Source organism: Pan paniscus, chromosome 18, assembly GCF_029289425.2.
Source record: "Pan paniscus chromosome 18, NHGRI_mPanPan1-v2.0_pri, whole genome shotgun sequence".
In the NCBI taxonomy this organism is placed as follows: Eukaryota; Metazoa; Chordata; class Mammalia; order Primates; family Hominidae; genus Pan; species Pan paniscus.
In genome coordinates, this window is record NC_073267.2 from 94,470,200 (window position 1) to 94,488,958 (window position 18,759).

The window sequence follows — 18,759 nt, forward strand, 5'->3', positions numbered from 1 at the left end:
CTTCTCATTAGACAGTCCTAGATTTTCTAGGAGATTTGAAGAGTCTGCTGACAGTGGCCAGCAAATCAGAGGAAAATCATTTCTGTAGCTAGGTTTTTTCATGGATGTCCTTTAAAAGGAAGCTCTGCTGTAGCGATGTGCGTTCCTTCCTGGCAGGTGGCCTTCAGTAGCTGGCCTTTTGTTGGTCCGGTTCCAGCATATTTTATTAAGTGAAAAATCCTGTAGAACAGATGGCACTTACAAGTGTCTGCCCATGTAGCACTCTGTTTAATGAAATACTATAGTTTTGCTTCATTGTTTTTGGTAGTAATTGTCTTTGTGTGGAGTTTGAGTACATGGTCCGAGAAGCTCGGCAGTAATAAAGGTTGAGCCAGGCAAGAATCATCTGAAGTGACTGAGTAATGATGGGACAGAGGCTTCAGAGTGGTGCACAGTTAAATTGAAAACAGATGCAGAATAAAAAGATGATGCACAATTTTTTTTTTTTTTTTTTTTGAGATGGAGCCTCGCTGTGTTGCCCAGGCTGGAGTGCAGTGGTGCGATCTTGCCTCACTGCAAGCTCCACCTCCTGGGTTCACGCCATTCTCCTGCCTCAGCCTCCTGAGTAGTTAGGACTACAGGTGCCCGCCACCACACCCAGCTAATTTTTTGTATTTTTTAATAGAGATGGGGTTTCACCGTATTAGTGGGTATGGTCTTGATCTCCTGACCTCATGATCTGCCCACCTCGACGTCCCAAAGTGCTGGGATTACAGGCCTGGGCCACCGCGCCCGGCCAATGATGCACAATTTTTTTTTTTTTTTGGGAAGGAGTCTCGCTCTTTTGCCCAGGCTGGAGTGCAATGGCGCGATCTCAGCTCACGGCAACCTCCGCCTGCCGTATTCAAGCTATTTTCCTGCCTCAGCCTCTCGAGTAGCCGGGAGTACAGGTGCCCGCCACCATGCCTGACTAATTTTTGTATTTTTAGTAAAGACTAATTTTTGTATTTTTAGTAAAGACTAATTTTTGTCACCACTGGCCAGGCTGGTCTTGAACTCCTGACCTCAGATGATCCACCTGCCTGGGCCTCCCAAAGTGCTGGGATTACAGGTGTGAGCCACCATGCCTGGCAATGATGCACAATTTTTAAGATGATGTTGTGTAGCACTGGGAGGTCTTTGGACCAAGGAATGTGAAACTAAAAATCCCAAAGTGTGGATGCCTACAAATAGAGTGTACTGAGGAATTCTTCTTCCGTAGATGAGAGATTAACAAATAGAGTGTACTGAGGAATTCTTCTTCTGTAAATGAAAGATTACAACTGTGGCCATTGGTCTTCAAGAGCTTTGATTATGGTACTGCTTCATCTGCTTTACATAGATTGTGCATAACAATTTTTAAAAAGTCAACCTTATTGAAGTATAATTTAATACAATAAATGTGCCCATTTTAAGTTTGCAGTTCGAGGTTTTTTGTCTTTGTTTTTCAGACAAGGTCTTGCTCTGTCTCCCAGGCTGGAGTGCAGTGGTGTGATCATAGCTCACTGCAGCCTTGACCTCCTGGGTTCAAGCCATCCTCCTGCCTCAGCCCTCCCAAGTAACTGGGACTACAGGCATGTGCCACCAAGTCTGGCTTTGTTTTGTTTTGTTTTGTTTTAGAGATTGAGTCTTGCTCTGTTGCCAGGCTGGAGTGCAGTGGCGTGATCACAGCTCACTGCAACCTCCGCCTCCCGGGTTCAAGCAATTCTCCTGCCTCAGCCTCTCGAGTAGCTGGGACTACAGGCACACGCCGCCACACCTGGCTAATTTTTTGTGTTTTCGTAGAGACAGGGTTTCACCATGTTGCCCAGGCTGATCTTGAACTCCTCTCAAGTGATCCTCTCACCTTGGCCTCCCAAAGTGCTGGAATTACAGGCTGGGAGCCATCACGCCCAGCCCAGTGTGAGTTTTGACAGATGTATACACCAAAGTAGTAACTACTACCACACTCCAGATATAGAACATTTCCATTGCTCAGAGAGTTTCTTCATGCCCCTTTGCCATGAATCCCCACCTTGTCCAGGCAGCTAGTGGTCTGCTTCTGTCACTATAGGCTAAGAAAGTTTGCCTTTTCTAGAATTACATTGGCGCAGAATTACACAAACTGTACTCTTTTGTTTGGTTACCTTCACCTGACCCAACTATTTAGATTTAGCCATTTTGAGTGTTGAGTTCCAGCCTTTTCAGTACTGGGTAGTATTCCTTTGTGGATGTCCCACAGTTTGCTTGTCTCTTTCCTCTTGATAGACATTTTTGTTGTTCCCACTGTTTGAATCTGCTGTTCACATTCATGTACAAGTGTCTGTGTGGACATAGGTTTTCATTTCTTGTGCGTAAAATGTGGTAAGCGTATATTCTATTCTGTAAGAAACTGCAAGGCTTTTTCAAAGCGGCCATGCCGTTTTCTATCTGCACCAGCAGTGTATGAGAATGCTTCTTCTCTGTCCTCACCAACATTTGATATTGTCAGTCTTCTTTTTTTGAGACAGAGTCTCACTCTGTCTTCCAGGCTGGAGTGCAGTGGTGTGATCTTGGCTCACTGAAACCTTCACCTCCCAGGTTTAAGCAGTTCTCCTGCCTTAGCCTCCCGAGTAGCTGGGATTACGGGCAGACTCCCCCACGCCCAGCTAATTTTTGTATTTTTAGTAGAGATGGAGTTTCACCATGTTGGCCAGTCTCGAACTCCCTAACCTCAAGTGATTCGTCCGCCTCGGCCTCCCAAAGTGCTGGGATTACAGGTGTGAGCCACTGCGTCCGGCTCAGTCGTCTTAATTTTATAGTACATCAATTTAAAAGATAATTTTTTGTCCCTAGGAACATGAGTTCCTGTCATTGACAGCAAAGTGAAACTGAGTACAAATAGGTGGTTCTTAGTGAAATGTGCCCAGAAAGACAGTTTGAGCAGAAAGGAGGGACCAAGAAATACAGGATGCATGCCTGCTTCACACTGGAAACCGGTGGTCTTATTTGAGGGTCAAAGATGGGGGGTGGGGAATAAAGTCGATTTTAAAAGGATTGACCGGCTCCGATACCTTCTGATCACATCCCAGGTTTTTTTTTTTTTTTGGCCTTTTTTCCCCCTTATACACTTAAGATTTTGAAAAGTGGTTTCTCTTTAGCTTGGGAAATGGATCACATGGTAATTGTTAATGATTTTTCTTTAGGTCAAAATAGGTGTTCCTTTAAAGTGTTCTGTGAAGCTTAATTCACTTACGTTGAATAAGTCTTATATTTTAAAATAGAAGTTTAAGTGTTATACTTTAAAAATAAGTGTTATTTCTTGATTATATTTATTTGAAGATTATATTTGAGAATGAAAGGTGTACTCCTAGGTGGAATATCTCTGGTGATAATAAAAACATGAGAATAAAAACCATTCAGAGTGATCAAGTTAAGACTGTCAGCCCACTGACGCCTGGGAAGTCACAATGATTGCTATGTAGTTTGGAGAAATTATTCCTTATCCTTAGATAAGCTTTTTATTTGTGTGGGTTTTTTCATCTTCCTCTTCCTGAATTCATTTGTTCAACAAAGCTAGTTTGAGCACCTACTCTATGCCAAGTCTACTGCATTAACTTCTGGCTAGACAAAGATGGATCTAACTCGATTCTTGTACTTTAAAGAAATCAGCTTTATGGAGGTACAACGTATGTGCGGTTAATTTCACCCATTTAAAGTGTATATTTCCATGAATTTTAACAGATGTATACATTTGTGTAATCACCTCCACAATCAAGACACCAGTTCTGTCATTCCCCAGAATGACGTTGAGCCCCCTTGCAGCCTCTTCTTTTGTTCGTCCTTGGCCCCAGCAAAGATAGAACTGCTTCTGTTACAGTTTCTTTTTTATTGGTTTCATCTTCCATTTCTTTTTTTCTTAAGGTCAGCACCAAGGTGATTGTAATGAATATGAAAGTAGGTGGAATCTTGAACTTCTGCTAGGGCTATCCCAGATAAAGTTGACTGAATTTACTCCCTAATTTATCTGCTCTGTTTCATACAATAGCAATTTTACACAGCAAGTTATTCAATAATGAGGGCTATCTATATTACCTTGCTATTTAGTACTAGTTAAGAGCAAAGCGAGTTAAAATTTAACGGCCATTTTGTAATACAGTTCTAATATAGACACAGGACTGGAAAGTTGGTAAAAGTGGGTTTCTGTTAAGTGAATCATGTTTTCTAATTTGGAGATTCAATCTGAATTCAATCTAAAATTTCTGAAGGAAATTTTAGCTCGGAATCTCCATGAAAGCACTTAATATACAGCCAACCTGTTAAAAACCATACTTTGAAAGGTAAAATGATTACTTTTTGATAGCACTTTAATAGTAGAAATAGAATATACAAACAGGGAAGTAGACACTCAATTGCAGTACTTTGACATTTGAGTTTCAAGGAGAGAGGCTGCCTGTGAGAGTGACTTTGTGATAGTTTGTCTACTTTGTTCCCTTCTCAGGACCTCTTTGCCCCAAGAAAGTAAAGCAAAATTTTGCTATAGCCCTATTAGTGAGGGAACAAAACTTCTCTTCCTCCTTCTTCCTTTGTCTGCTTCTGCCATTTGTAACACTTAGTGCAGCTTGCAGTTGGCTTGCACTGTAATAAAACTGTAAATGTTACCATGCCCTGACCCCTGTGTGTGTTGTGTTCAAAGTTTTACTCTCGTAGTCTCGCATAGTTGAGTGTGGATTGTTGATGCTCAGTGCATGTTGTTAAATTGGCGAACTTCCTGCGGTGCATTCACTAGTTGATGATAGTGTCATCTCCAGATGTCCTCAGAACCACCCACACCACCTTCTGAAGTTGAAAGCACACAATGATTGTTCAGTAGATATCAGCTAGCACCCATAACTTACTGGGCTTTGATTCATAAAGCCTAGTAAAGAAATTAAAATTTTTATTTTGATATAAGTACTGACCTTTTTAAAAACTTTATTGAGATATAATTCACATGCTGTGGAGTTTGTGTATTTGAATAAATATGCATTTCAGTGGTTTTTAGCGTATTCACAGAGTTTTGCAGCTAACACCGTAGTCCATTTTAGAACATTTCATCATCCCCAAAAGAAAGCTCATGTTCATTAGCAGTCACCGCCTCCCGCTCCCCCATTCTCCTCTCCTCCCAGCCCTTGGCAACCGTGATCTTTCTGTGTCTGGTAATTTGCCTATTCTTGGCATTTCGTATGAATGGAAGAAACAATTTATGGCTCTTTGTGTGTGGCTTTAACTTAGTATAATGTTTTCAAAGTCATCCTGTTGTAGCATGCATTAGTCTGATGACATTTTCTTTTTCTTTTTCTCTTTCTTTTCTTTTTTCTTTTTTGAGACAGAGTTTTGCTCTTGTTACCCGGGCTGGAGTGCAGATGGCACGATTTCCGCTCACTGCAACCTCTGCCTGCTGGGTTCAAGCAATTCTCCTGCCTCAGCCTCCTGAGGAGCTGAGATTAGAGTCGCCTGCCACCATGCCCGGCTAATTTTTTTGCGTGTTTTTAGTAGAGACAGGGTTTCACCATGTTGGCAGTCTGTTCTCTGACTCCTGACCTCAGGTGATCCACCCGCCTCGGCCCCCCAGAGTGCTGGGATTACAGGTGTGAGCCACCGTGCCCGGCCTGTCTGACGACATTTTCAAACCCGTGTTTCTTAATCCTTTTTAGATCCAAGAGATCGTTTTGGAGATGGGAAGAATTTTAGAAGTTGTCTGGTCCAACATACCTTCATTTTGTAGATGAGATTAAGGCTTTAATCACGCCAAACAGTCTATTGCTCTTTTCATGTTTCCCCAGATTCAGCTTATTTGGATCAGGAGAAGAGGGAGAATACTTTATACTTCTCAGCTTCTTGTGTATTTGACTGTGACCTGGTTATACCATTTGCCACTGTGAGGCTTAGCTGTGCATCTGTGAATGGGAGATTGTTCTTAGAGATTGGTCATAGTTGTCCACCTGCCTCGGAAACTGCAGGTACAAATGCAGCAGCAAAGTATTTACATTCTTCCTTCAGGGCCGATCTCCTATTTCTATCAGTCCTTTTGAAGGCAGAGAATGTTAATTTGGAACAACCTGCATATTTATTCAAATTCCCGGAGAGATGAAACTTTCAGAATGCTGTGCTGCAGCGCCCCCTAGTGCCGCGCTGTACTGATAGTCCCCAGTGTCTCCTGAAGCCGAAAGTGGTGTTTCCCGCAGTTCCGGCGGGAGAGCTGTAGCCAGCAGGTTGTGCAAGTGAACATTAGACATCTTTTCTCCTTCTCGCCTTCCTTGGGCTGAGATGGAGGAATGTGTCCTTATTTCTGAGGGCAAGGTCTTTGTTTTTCCTTTAGCAGGAACACTGGTTTTCCCACTTCGTCTAAACCTTTGCCCAGGGTTTCTAAACTCAGGCCCCCTGAGGGCCGTGGTGGCCTCCACACACCTCCAGAAGGTAAACTGAGCCAGCTTAGCCAACAGGCTGTGCTTCAGGGAGGAAGGTGTGTTTTGTTCCCATCCCTGCTGTGGTGTGGGCTTGCCCCCCTTTTCTCGAAGTGTTTCTTGTATATTTTTTTTCCACATCCTCTTGAGAAAGGATCAGAAAGTAAAGATGTGAACAGTGAGAGTTTTGAAAGCCCGGGATGGAGGCCGGATGGGATATGAGGGGAAGTGGTGGAGGGGAATAAATAGCTGCTCTAGTTCACAGTCTTACTTCCCCTAAAAAGGGGAAGAAATGCCTAAAGCCCTTGTAGTTTGCTCCCCCGAATCGCAGGCATTTCTGTGCCGTCCTGCCCCTGGGCATTTCCTATGCAACCACAGGACGCGGGAAAGGAGCGTTTGTTACTGCTTTCTGATACCTCCTTTTGACCCCAGTGTTCTGACTCTGGCAGAGTTGCTGAAACCTTAGGGGGCTTCCCAGTCTTTCCTGATGGTATTTGGTGTAGCTGTGGGAAGGGCAGAGTTAGCCGCAGCAGTGTCACAGTTTCTGTAGTGTGGCATGGCTGACAGGGCCTCCAGGTACCTGCTTTTATTTTAGTTTTATGACAGCCACCAATATGTCCTAGGCTCTGCACTTTCTTTGAAATTACAAGAAACGATGAACTTACTCCTGCTTTTTAGTCTCCCGTGTGAACTGAATTGTTCTGTATTTTATCTTGCTCTGTTATGGGCAAAACTAATTCATGTCATCAGTGGCATTTGCCTCTTCACTAGGTTGTAAATCCTGTGAAGTCAGACACAGAGTTATTTTCATCTTTATTTTACCCAAACACCTACAATTTTCCCCCCTCATGTGACAGCCTTTGAAATAAGTTAATCTTCCAGAGGAGAGAAAACACTAAACAGTCAAACATAAGGAGAGGGTAAAGGTTTTCCTCATAACCTCACAATTTTCAGTGTTAGCTTTAAGAAAACAAACAAACAAAAAAACCTCTTTATTTGCAAATAGTTTCAAACTTGAAAAGTTGCGGAAAGAACAATAGTACAAAGAATCCCCAGATGGTCCTTTACCCAGATCCACCTGTTGTTAAGATTAAATCCATTTGCTTAATCATTTGTGTGTGCTGGAGTTCTCTGTCTGCAAATACACACTCATACAGATACACATACAGACACACAGACATGGGCCAACAAATGCAAATATACAGACATACAATCTTTTTCCAAACCCTTTGAGATTTCAGGGAAGATTACATACACTCTAGCCACTTAATCCTAAATTCTGGAATGTGTATTTCCTAAGAATAGGCATATTCTCTTAAATAACCACAGTAATACGTTACCACTTTCACAAATTTACATTGATGCAGTACTTTTTTCTAACCTGTCCATATTCTAATTTTGGGAGTTGACCATATAATGTCCTTTCTAGAATTTTCCCTTCCAGCACAGGATCCAGTCTAGGGTCAGGAAATGTATTTAGTTATCATGTCTATAGCTTTTTGTAGTCTGGAAGTTTCCCACAGCCTTTCAGGATATTGACTTTTTTTGAACAGCAGTTTCTCCTCCCCTCTTTTGATAACATTCCTCATTTTACCAAACACCTAAAATAACTTTTGATTGGAAGTTAGGAAGGCTTTTGGAGAAGGAGATGGTGAAACCAGAACATTTTAATAGCAGTTGGCTGTCCTGAATTTCTGTGATAAACTTTTTGGTGTCACAAACATGCCTTGCTTCAACATTTAGTCAGATATCATTTTAGTTAAATAATTGTCACTCACTGGTATTTGCTATAAATATATTGAATAAATTGAATAAATAATTGAATAATTGAATAAATAATTGAAATATATTGAATAAATATTTGGCCTTTTTTTACTTTTTTTTTTTTATCGCTGTGGCCCAGGCTGGAGTGCAGTGGCGCGATCTCGGCTCACTGCAACCTCTGCCTCCCCGGTTCAAGCGATTCCCCTGCCTCAGCCTCCCGAGTAGCTGGGACTACAAGCATGTGCCACCACGCCCGGCTAATTTTTGTATTTTTAATAGAGACGGGGTTTCACCGTGTTAGCCAGGATGGTCTCAATCTCCTGACCTCGTGATCCGCCTGCCTCGGCCTCCCAAAGTGCTGGGATTACAGGTGTGAGCCACCGTGCCCGGCCTCCTTTTGTAGTTTTATCAAAATTATAATTTATGTCCGTCCACTCACTGGTATTTGCTATTGAAGAAGTATTTGGCCATTTTCCCTTTTGTAGTTTTATCAGCATATCAAAAAATTACCTTTTTTCCTTCCAATAAAGTTGTCATATTCTGTTTTATAAGCAGCACCTCTTCTTTTTTCTTTTTTTTGAGACGGAGTCTTCCTCTGTCATTCAGGCTGGAGTGTAGTGGCACCATCTTGGCTCACTGCAGCCTCCGCCTTCCAGGTTCACGTAATTCTTCTGCATCAGCCTCCCAAGTAGCTGGGATTACAGGCACCCACCACCATGCCTGGCTAATTTTTGTATTTTTAGTGGAGGTGGATTTCACCATTTTGGCTGGGCTGGTCTTGAACTCCTGAAGTCAAGTGATCTGCTCGCCTCGGCTTCTGGAAGTGACGAGATTACAAGCGTGAGCCACCGTGTCTGGCCAAGCAACACTTTGTCTTTTGGAATAGTGTTGATAATAAATGCTTCTTCATTGTAGTGCTTTGAATGATGCATATGATTTTGTTAAATACAAAAAATGATGTCTTAACCTTCACATTTGTATGGATTATTTTATTACATCATTCATAATCCATGTTTGAATGGTTACCATGCCAGCTTACTTTGCCAAGAAAGAAATATTTATCGTTTTTCAAAATGTGCATTGCAATTCTAAGAAATTCCATTTTATTCTTAGGATTCCCCTAGTTTGTGATATCGATGACTTGTCTTTTACTGACATTTGATGGTTAACTCCCCAAATAGAGGATTCCTTTATATGTGGTTGTTGGGTTGTATCAGAATTCCTGCTTGAGTATAAGTTATATTTGTATTGACACATAGGAAAAAGATACATGTAGTTTATCTGCCATGAGCATATGGGGAATACTCATTGTATGGGAGATGGAAATTCTAATCAAGTTCCCCGGGAGGCTGAGTGCCTTGCAGAGATGCTCTTAAACCCTTGGCACTGACTTCTTAGCCCGTTCCTTTATTTCAGTTACAAAATCGAAAGGACCGGTTTTAAATATTGCTGAAGTGTAACTGCTCACTTTTAAAAGCTCATGCATTTAAGGATTAAAATGTGATTCACGTGTATTTTGATGGAGTTGTTTATTGAGCTATGTGAGCCAGTGTTAAGGAAATTAAGTTGGAGTTCAAAACAGCCGTGGCTAGTGATTTGTCAAGTGTTAAATGATAGTTCAGTGTTGCATAGCTGGTAATCAGCAGTTACTTACTGTGTATTTTTTTGCGTGACATGTTTTCATCAAGTCCTAAGCTGTTGTCAGTGAGATCTTGAAACTAACATGCTTATGAAATTATGTCTGTGCAAAATGGGTGCATTTGAAGAGTTGTAAGGTGATTTCTGTTGTGTTTACTTTTTATGATTAATGTTTTGAAGAAAGTATGTAGTCCCCTCCCAAGAAAACCCTCCAAAAAACGTGCTAGGAAATCCCCTCCACTCCTGTCTGCGTCCACTCAGCGTCCACTCAGTGCTACTGTCCCAAAGGTGAAGGGCCACATTTTTTCTTGTTGATCTTTCCAGTGTCTCTTTATGCAGACACAAATATCTATATTATTAACAAACACAAATATGTTATTATATAGCAACACAGATACTCTATTTTCCTACCTTTTTTACACCGAGAGTGCTTTCTTCTTTTAATAGTATTTTGAAGATCTCTCGCTGTCTGTACCTAAAGTTCTTCCTCATTTTCCCCTAGTTAATTTTGTAATTTGATTGAAGGTACATATCTGTGGAGAAATTATTGACATGAAGTTATAATAAAAACGCTTAAAATCTATAACGTTTTCTCAGATACTTTAAAAATAATTAAGTAAAACTAATAAATTTGAAAATAATAGGAGAAAAAAAATTCAGTGAACCGTTTCTGAGCGTTCCAGCTCATGACTTGAGGGTGTTTGCCGCTGACTCATGCTGAAGCCACTTGGTGTCTGCGTTTGAAACAGGAAGTGTGTGTTAGTGGCTTGGAATCTTGTTTTCTCCTCCTCTCCTCCTCTGCTGCCAAGATTTTTATCAAATCATTTGGATTTGTAGTGTTCTTACTGGATTGACTAGCTCTGAAAACTTTAGGCTGTATGTGAACTGAAATAAGAAAGTGTGCTTAGAAGTATGATTTAAATAAACATGTTTATTTTCCATTGTCTAGGAAGAAAACCTTCCTAAAGAAAATACCTGATAATCCTGCAGAACATTCTGGTTTCTTATCCTTAGGTATCTTCCCCACATTCTGAAGTCAAAGGCCTTTCTTGTTAGTCATAAGATAAAATGGATAACTTTTAATATATAGCATTTCTACCTTTTTTTTTTTTTTTGATACGGAATCTCTCTCTGTCAGCAGGCTGGAGTGCAGTGGCTCAGTCTCGACTTGCTGCAACCTCCACCTCCCGGGTTCAAGCGATTCTCCTGCATCAGCCTCCTGAGTAGCTGGGACTACAGGTGCATGCCACCATGCCCGGCTAATTTTTTGTATTTTTAGTAGAGACGGGGTTTCACCGTGTTAGCCAGGATGGTCTCGATCTCCTGACCTCATGATCCGCCCACCTCGGCCTCCCAAAGTGCTGGGATTACAGGTGTGAGCCACCGCTCCCGGCCTCTACTTTTTTTTTTTTTTTAACTGCTCGTTGCAGAGCAGGGCTATACCCCATAGGCAATGTGCACAGAGTACCCACGTTTCTACTATTGATATTAAACAAAACAGCATGATTTTAGTTTATTTGTTCTTAATATTTGCATTAAACTTCACAGCTGCCGTGCGTTTCTTGTATTTTACTTCTTTATCATTCTTGTATTTCTCGAATTCATTTTCTGGAATTCTTAAGCAGTTTCCTTTCCTCCCCCCAAGAAAAAGGTGTATGTGACAGAAAGTGTTCTTTCTCTTTTGCACTTGAAAAGTAATTTATAGAATTCTATGAAAAAATACTCTGGCATTCTAGGAACAAAATCCGTTTTTCTCGAAACTTTCAAAATGTTGCCCCATTGCCTTCCATAGCTTTGTTTATTTTGCTATTAAGACGTTCTGTTGAGTTTTTTAATTTAGTGATTTAAAATTAGTAATTAATTTCCGCGAACACTTTCATGATCTCTGATAGCTCTTTTTTTGTGTGTGATAGTCTGTGCTAATTTTTTCTGCTTCCTTTTAGCCTATAGAATTTTCCCTTCCATTGCTTTGAGGGTTTCTTAGTGAAATTCATATCATCTTTTCCCAGTGTTGGTGATGAGAGGAAGGTGTAACCTTCTATATTCTTCACTGAAAAGTGACGGTATTTCAGAAGATCATTTCTGAACCATTTTGAGGCTCTGTTTATTTTCACTGTTACCGTCAATACATAATTTCTTTGTTGACTTTTGCAAGTATGTGTAAATATTATATGAAAACTTTTTTGTTCTTAATGTATATTTATAGTTTTGGTAGATGTTGTCAAAGAGCTCTCCAGAAACGTTTTCCCTGTGCATTCTTACCAGTAGGGTATTATATTTAGTGGCCATTTATTCACATTTACAATAATAATGAGTATTATTCATTTATGTAATATTTAGTTACTGGTTATTTTTGAATCACTTGGCTTGTAAATTTCCCTGGAAGCTACTAGACTGTTTAGTTCCATTAGAACAGAGGAACCACACTCTGCTTACCATTTTTATACCCAGTACTGATCATACGTGGGCATTTGTAGGTTCTAAATAATTATTGATTAAATGAATGAATCATTGCTTCTCCGTTGTGGAAATCACTGATTCTTCTCAATGACTTCTTCTTCTTTTTTTTTTTTTTTCTTTTTGAGATGGAGTCTGGCTCTGTCGCCCAGGCTGGGGTGCGGTGGCGCAATCTGAGCTCACTGCAACCTCCGCCTCCCGGGTTCAAGCAATTCTCCTGGCTCAGCCTCCCGAGCAGCCGGGACTACAGGTACACGCCACCACGCCTGGCTAATTTTTGTATTTTTAGTAAAGATGGGGGTTTCACCATGTTGGCCAGGCTGGTCTCGAATTCCTGACCTTAAGTGATTCGCCCATGTCAGCCTCCCAGAGTGCTGGGATTATACGCGTGAGCTACTGCGCCAGGCCTCAATGACTTGTTTCTTGAAGCTCCATGGAGAATATGAACTGGTAGGCACTTGCCAGACTCACATCCATGCAGTTTAACCACTTCGTTTTCCAGAAAATCACATTCTGAATTGTGTGAAATCAGGCTTGCAACAAGGGCTGTGTCTGTCTGATAATATGTGTATCTATGTATCCTATGGAAACGCATTTTTAAACTAAAAAGTTATATAGATGTTTTTAAAGATCATTAATCAGGATCATTAACATTTTCCTTTTTTGGATTTCCTTGTCTTCCCATTTGAACCACGTTTTCTGCTTTTCTTTAGTATGTTTGGCAGAGAAAGCGGAAATGGAGGTAGTGGCATGAGTCAGCAGAAAGGTAAATGGAACAACTGGCAGTATTTGTGAACCAATAAAAATCTCCTGCAAGCAGGACTCGACAAGTTTGGCATACAAAATTGATTTGTTTCAAAATAAGCTTTATCAGTTTCATAGTATTCTTTGACAATTTGTAGGAAAGGTTCGATAGTATTTCTTTTATATAAACAACCTAGAACTCTTGAGTTGCAGATCCTCTGTTTAATTGAGAAAGGATCTTGGGGGTTATGGCCCAAATGTTGCATTGGATTGTTAAAATATGTAGCATTTTTTCTGAAAGTACATAATTTGTATATTTTATGTGATCAGTGACTCTCTTATTTTTTTCAGTATATTTTTGGAGATTTTAGCCCTGATGAATTCAATCAATTCTTTGTGACTCCTCGATCTTCAGTTGAGGTAAGACAAAACTGTGTTTTAGTGAGTACGTGGGTAGATACAATTAATAGTTATGTTTCTATTTTAATTTGTTTTTTTAAATAAAGAATTCCAATGTAGAGAAAAGTATGGAGACTAATATGAGAAATGCCTCAACCCACGAACTAGATTTGACTGACATTTGATTTGACATTTTGCCGTATTTACTTTATTAGGCTTTGAAAAGCAAATAAAACATTACAGATGCAATTGAAGCCTCCTTTGGACCTCTCTCCCATCTCTCCCCAGAAGTAACTACTCTGCTGAAATTGGGAAATATTGGTCCTGACTGGTTTTCACCTTTTATCATATACGTGTATATCACCATAGTCAATCGTAGTGTTTTATGTGCTTTAAAGTGTCACGTAAATGGTATACTATATTCATTTTGTCGTTTATTTTAAGCTAATGTTGTGTTCTTTAGGCTGAGAAATTTGTCCTTGTTCTTTGATTTCCAGTGCTCAGTACCAGTGACTGAACACACTGCAATTTACTTACATATTTTCCTGTCGAGGGCCATTTAGGTCTCTAGTTCAGCCGTTAAAAATATTGCACTCAATGTATTTTATCATGTCTCCTCGTGCCCCTCTGTGGGCTCCTCCGGGACAGACCTGGGAATGGAATTACTGGGTTCTGTGGACTGAGCCCCTTTAGTTTCACTAGAGACTGCTCGTTTGCTATCTAGGATTTTAACAGTCTTCATTCCCATCAGCAGTGCATGGGAGTTTTCTTGCTCGTATTAAAAAAAAAACCTTGCTAACTGTTGGTGTTGGCATATTTAAAATTTTTGTGAATCTGATGTGTAGTAAATGGACTCTCATTGTTTTAATTTACATCTCCCCAATTACAAACATCTGGGTACTATTTCATTCTCTTCACATGTCTGCTGGCAATACGGATGTCCTCTGCTGTGAATTACTTGGTTTATATCCCTTGTCCATATTTTTAAATCAAGTAGCTTGTCTTTTTCTTACTGATTTTAGGATTAATCTTTGGTTTTACAGGCATCTGTTCCTAGCATGAGGGCTTTAAGCTTCACATGTTAGGTGAACCCTTTTTGGGGTTGGATTTTTTTGTTGTTGTTGTTGGATAAGAGGAGTACACTTTTAACTTTAATGTCAACTGAATCGATTTTTTTTTCCTTATAGTTTGTGGATTTTTAGTTTTAAAAATATCTTTAGGAAATTCTTCCCATCCTTTAGATAACGAAGACATTTGTCTTGTTTTCTTCTAAAAGTTTTCAGATTTTGTTTTCACGCTTCAGTGTGTAATAAGCTGAAATTGAGGCACTGAATTTTGTATATGTGTGAGGTGGCATCGAACTCCCTGCCCCTGTGGCCCTGGCAGGTGCCTCCTCACCATTCATTGGGAACTCAGCCCTTAGCTGTCCTGTCAGCCCCGTTGGGCAGCGCATCTCCCCTGGTTCCGAGTGTGCTATTCTGTGGGCCTATTGCTTATCTCTCTATAAGCACCACACGTTTTATTTTATTTTTTTATTTCTATTTTTTCTTTTCTTTTCTTTTTTTCGAGACAGGGTCTCACTCTGCCCAGGCTGGAGTGCAGAGTGCAATCACAATTCACTGCAACTTTGACCCCCCGCCCCGCCTCAGGGGGGGTTCTCACGCTTCAGCCCCTGAATAGCTGGGATTACAGGTGTGTGCTGCCAGGCCTGGGTAATTTGTGTGTGTGTGTGTGTGTGTGTGTGTGTGTGTGTGTGTGTGTGTGTGTTTAAGGGGATTTTGTATTTTTTCCCACATCACACCGATGTAACCATACGTTTTAGTTGCTACAGGTTTTCTCAAGTGTGTACACATGTGGATGGGTGGGTCCCTGTTTGCAAGTGAGTAGACAAAAACTTGAGTTTTCATGTGATAGGAAAGTGAAAAGTGCACCGTATTTCAAGTCTGAAGGCCTGGAGTCACTTCAGTTCTGCCACTTCCACAGGCTCGCAGGGTTTGGGCACGTTGTTTCCTTTTGGGCCTCCCATTTCTTTTCTCTCTCTTGTTTTTTAAATTGAAAAAATGCAGAATGCTTATTCACGTCACAGAAATGTTGGGAAATCAGCTAATGTGTGGTCCGATAACTAGTGAGTAACAGATGTTAGTAGAAATGGATGAAAAGGGTACAGATGGTAAGTTATGCCAAACCTTTTATTCACAGAAGACGTGACTGTGTCTCATGAAAATGAGCTCGAGCTTCAGAACTCGTAGTGTGTCTGGGCTTATTTGAGCTTTTCTGTTTTTCTTATTTTTGAGCATACGGTGAAGTTTGGAAGGGGTATAAAAAGAGTTTATCAAAATCACAGTAACCTGCAAAAGGGAAAATGCAGGGTAATTAACATAATTGGATGGAGTTGTTTTCCCCAATCTTCAGGAATCTGAATTATAATAGCACATGATTACACAGGAACTCACTTTCATGGGGCGGCATGTGGTTGGGCCTGTGGGTGTGTGAGTGGCGAGGGCGTGTCACTTGGACCTGTGGGTGTGTGAGTGGCGAGGGGAAGGCGTGTCACTTCCACAGTACAGTTTGGCCTTTTATCTCTCAGGTAACATAATTGCCGCTCAAACGTGCAGTGTTTCTACCATGTGGCTGTGGCATGAGTTACAATCTAGTCGAGTTTTTCATATGCTTTTTCTCGGTTGTTAGAAGCTTGATAAAACATTGTTTTCTCTACTTGGGGCCATGAATTGAAAAACCAAAATTAAGAAATGTGGGATGTTAAGATGAAAGAGCATTCTGCCTTCCTGCAGAAGCGCCTCCTGCCAGCAGAGGGTTGCTTTGTCTTTTAGTTTGCTTGCTTGGCAGCTTGCCACTGGCAAGATAAGGTGGCTAGTAATTTAGTGGCATAAGGAGAAACGAATTCAGGTGAAAGGTAGCTGGCATCTTTCTAGAGTTGTGCTCCAGTGATTTAAAAATGATTTTCTCCAGTGGAAAAAATGCAGTCACCTTATTTAATAAGCATGTTTAAACCTCAGTCGTAATCCTGTTATTTATGTTTAGAAAGAAAGAGGAAATGCTCACCATTCTTTACAGTTTCCAGAATCTCAGCTTTGGAAGTAGCAGACATCTCAACCATGACTGAGTCAATAAGCCCCCGATGACATAGTGTTGGCAGTGGGCAGTGTGTGTGGTGTGGGTGTGTGTGGGTACTCATGGAGAGTAGAGAGTAGAGACAGTTCTTAATTTGGTGTGTTTTCTTTTTTGAGAGGGAGTCTCGCTCTGTCGCCCAGGCTGGACTGCAGTGGCGCGATCTCGGCTCACTGCAAGCTCCGCCCCCGGGTTCACACCATTCTCCTGCCTCAGCCTCCCGAGCAGCTGGGACTACAGGCGTCCGCCCCCTCGTCCGGCTAATTTTTTGTAGTTTTAGTAGAGGCGGGGTTTCACTGGGTTAGCCAGGATGGTCTCGATCTCCTGACCTCGTGGTCTGCCCGCCTCGGCTTCCCAAAGTGCTGGGATTACAGGCGTGAGCCACCACGCCCGGCCTAATTTGGTATCTTAATGGGATTTTAAAGGAGGGCTTTGTGGTTCAGGAGAGTCTTTGAGACGGAAAGCAGAACACACAGGTAGCCCAGAGGGAGACTTCAGAACATGACCTTCCTATAGCCACGGGCCCAGGTATCCTTTTCACAAGGCCGCAGCACTGTTTTCAGACTGTGCGTTTAGCATAACTATTAATAGATGACAGTTTTTTCCCTTGCTCACTTTGCATTTGTCTAGGGAATTTTATGTCTTTGATTTTTGAACTTTGTATTCTTCCAAATAGTTAAATAGTTAATGAGTGAACTTTGAACCATCCTGGCACTTTTATTCTGTTGTGTATTTAGATATCCAGTTACCACAGACTAAGTGCATCTGATGTGTGAGGGAGGTTTGCTGAATGAAAGGTGCTGTGTGCCTGTGGAGTAAAACACACACATTTCCACAGTGCCACAACCCATCTGGCATTCCTGCAGGTGCGCTCTTTTATCAGCTTAGCAAATCAAAGTAAGTGTGTTGAGCATGCTTACCAAAGGTGGCAGTGTCATCTGGGAGTTTGATGGTGGTCGTCTCACCAGATCCCTGCTGTGCCTCTTACTGGCAGTGTCACCTGCTGGCACTGTCACCTGGCTTCCTCATCTGAAGCTGGCAGTGTCGCCTGGCTTCCTCTTCTGTCAGAGGGCCACAGTAACAGGACCTCCTCCCCAGAGTTGTTGAGGAGGAGCAGGATGTGTGCCTGGCACACCCTGAGTGCCCAGTCAGTGCCACCTGGTGTCACTGGTCCAGCCTCTCCAGCCTCTCCACCCTCAGTCAGCGCCACCTGGCATTACTGGCCCCGCCTTTCCACTTGGCTTGTCCTCAGCGTCATCTGTGTATTTTTCCCGATTGCTGGGGTTTTCTTCTGCATGTTGTGGGAGTGGCTGGGAGTTGAGTGAGTGTTCACACCCCGTGGTTGAATGTTGAGGAAGGGGACAGCCGGAAGATGGTGAGCAGGGTTCTAACAGCTCTCTGCCTTGTACTGGCTTTTGAAGTGGATGGGTGAAGAGATCCCTTCTCCGAATTGTGCGTCTTCCCAGCCTGCTGCACTCTCTCGGGTCTGGAGGTTTCCTTCAGCATTCTGTCTTCCCCGAGCAGAACAGAATACTGGGAAGTGTGAAGAGAATATTGATATAATAGTGATGAAACTGTTTTGACTCAGAAAAAGATGATTTCTTGATGTTACAATAAATTTTGTGTAAAAATAGAGTGATTCAAAACACTTTTCATGCCTCAAAATAACACAGCTTTCTGTCACCAGGGGGCATCCTAGTGTCATTAACAGAAAAAGAGGGCATTCTATGTATCAGTTTCTAAACTGTCTTCTGTGACCACAGAGGGTTTTGAACGAGATGGAGGCTTCCTGAGACACACATGGCCGCTGTGTCCACTGCCCTTATAGACCCACCTCTCTGCTCCAGGTGCCTGCCAGCATCAATGCTGGTGTGTGGAATGGTCTTTGCCTTGCGGGTGCCAAGGCTAGTGTAGCCCGTCTCAGCATACAGAATGCTTTCTTCTGGGTGTCAACGTGATGAGTACTAGGTTGCCCCCTGGTGGTGGAGATAAGTGCAGCTGTCAACTCCTGAAGGTGTTGGCTTCTTTTGAATTGCCCTGTGTTTTCCTGTTTGTCATAATTCTCTGGGAAGAGAACTTACTGCGTTACTAGCAGAGAGAAGCTTTTACTGCTGTGATTATTGAATTGGTGTGCTGAGATCTCACTGGAGAACTCAGCTGAGGAAGCCAATCAAGCAGCAGCTCTCATACAGTATTGGGCATGAGA

At 41.7% G+C, this 18,759-nt stretch overlaps 1 protein-coding gene across 2 annotated transcripts in view; it reads left to right on the forward strand.

The window, feature by feature from the left end:
• The window catches only part of USP10 (ubiquitin specific peptidase 10), an 80,105-nt gene that overhangs the window by 20,502 nt on the left and 40,844 nt on the right, over nt 1-18,759 (forward strand). For both annotated transcript variants that reach the window (XM_034940842.3, XM_057300133.2), the window contains exon 2: nt 13,377-13,445. In XM_034940842.3, the coding sequence (XP_034796733.3) occupies nt 13,377-13,445 (69 nt within the window). The remainder of the gene's footprint in view (nt 1-13,376; nt 13,446-18,759) is intronic.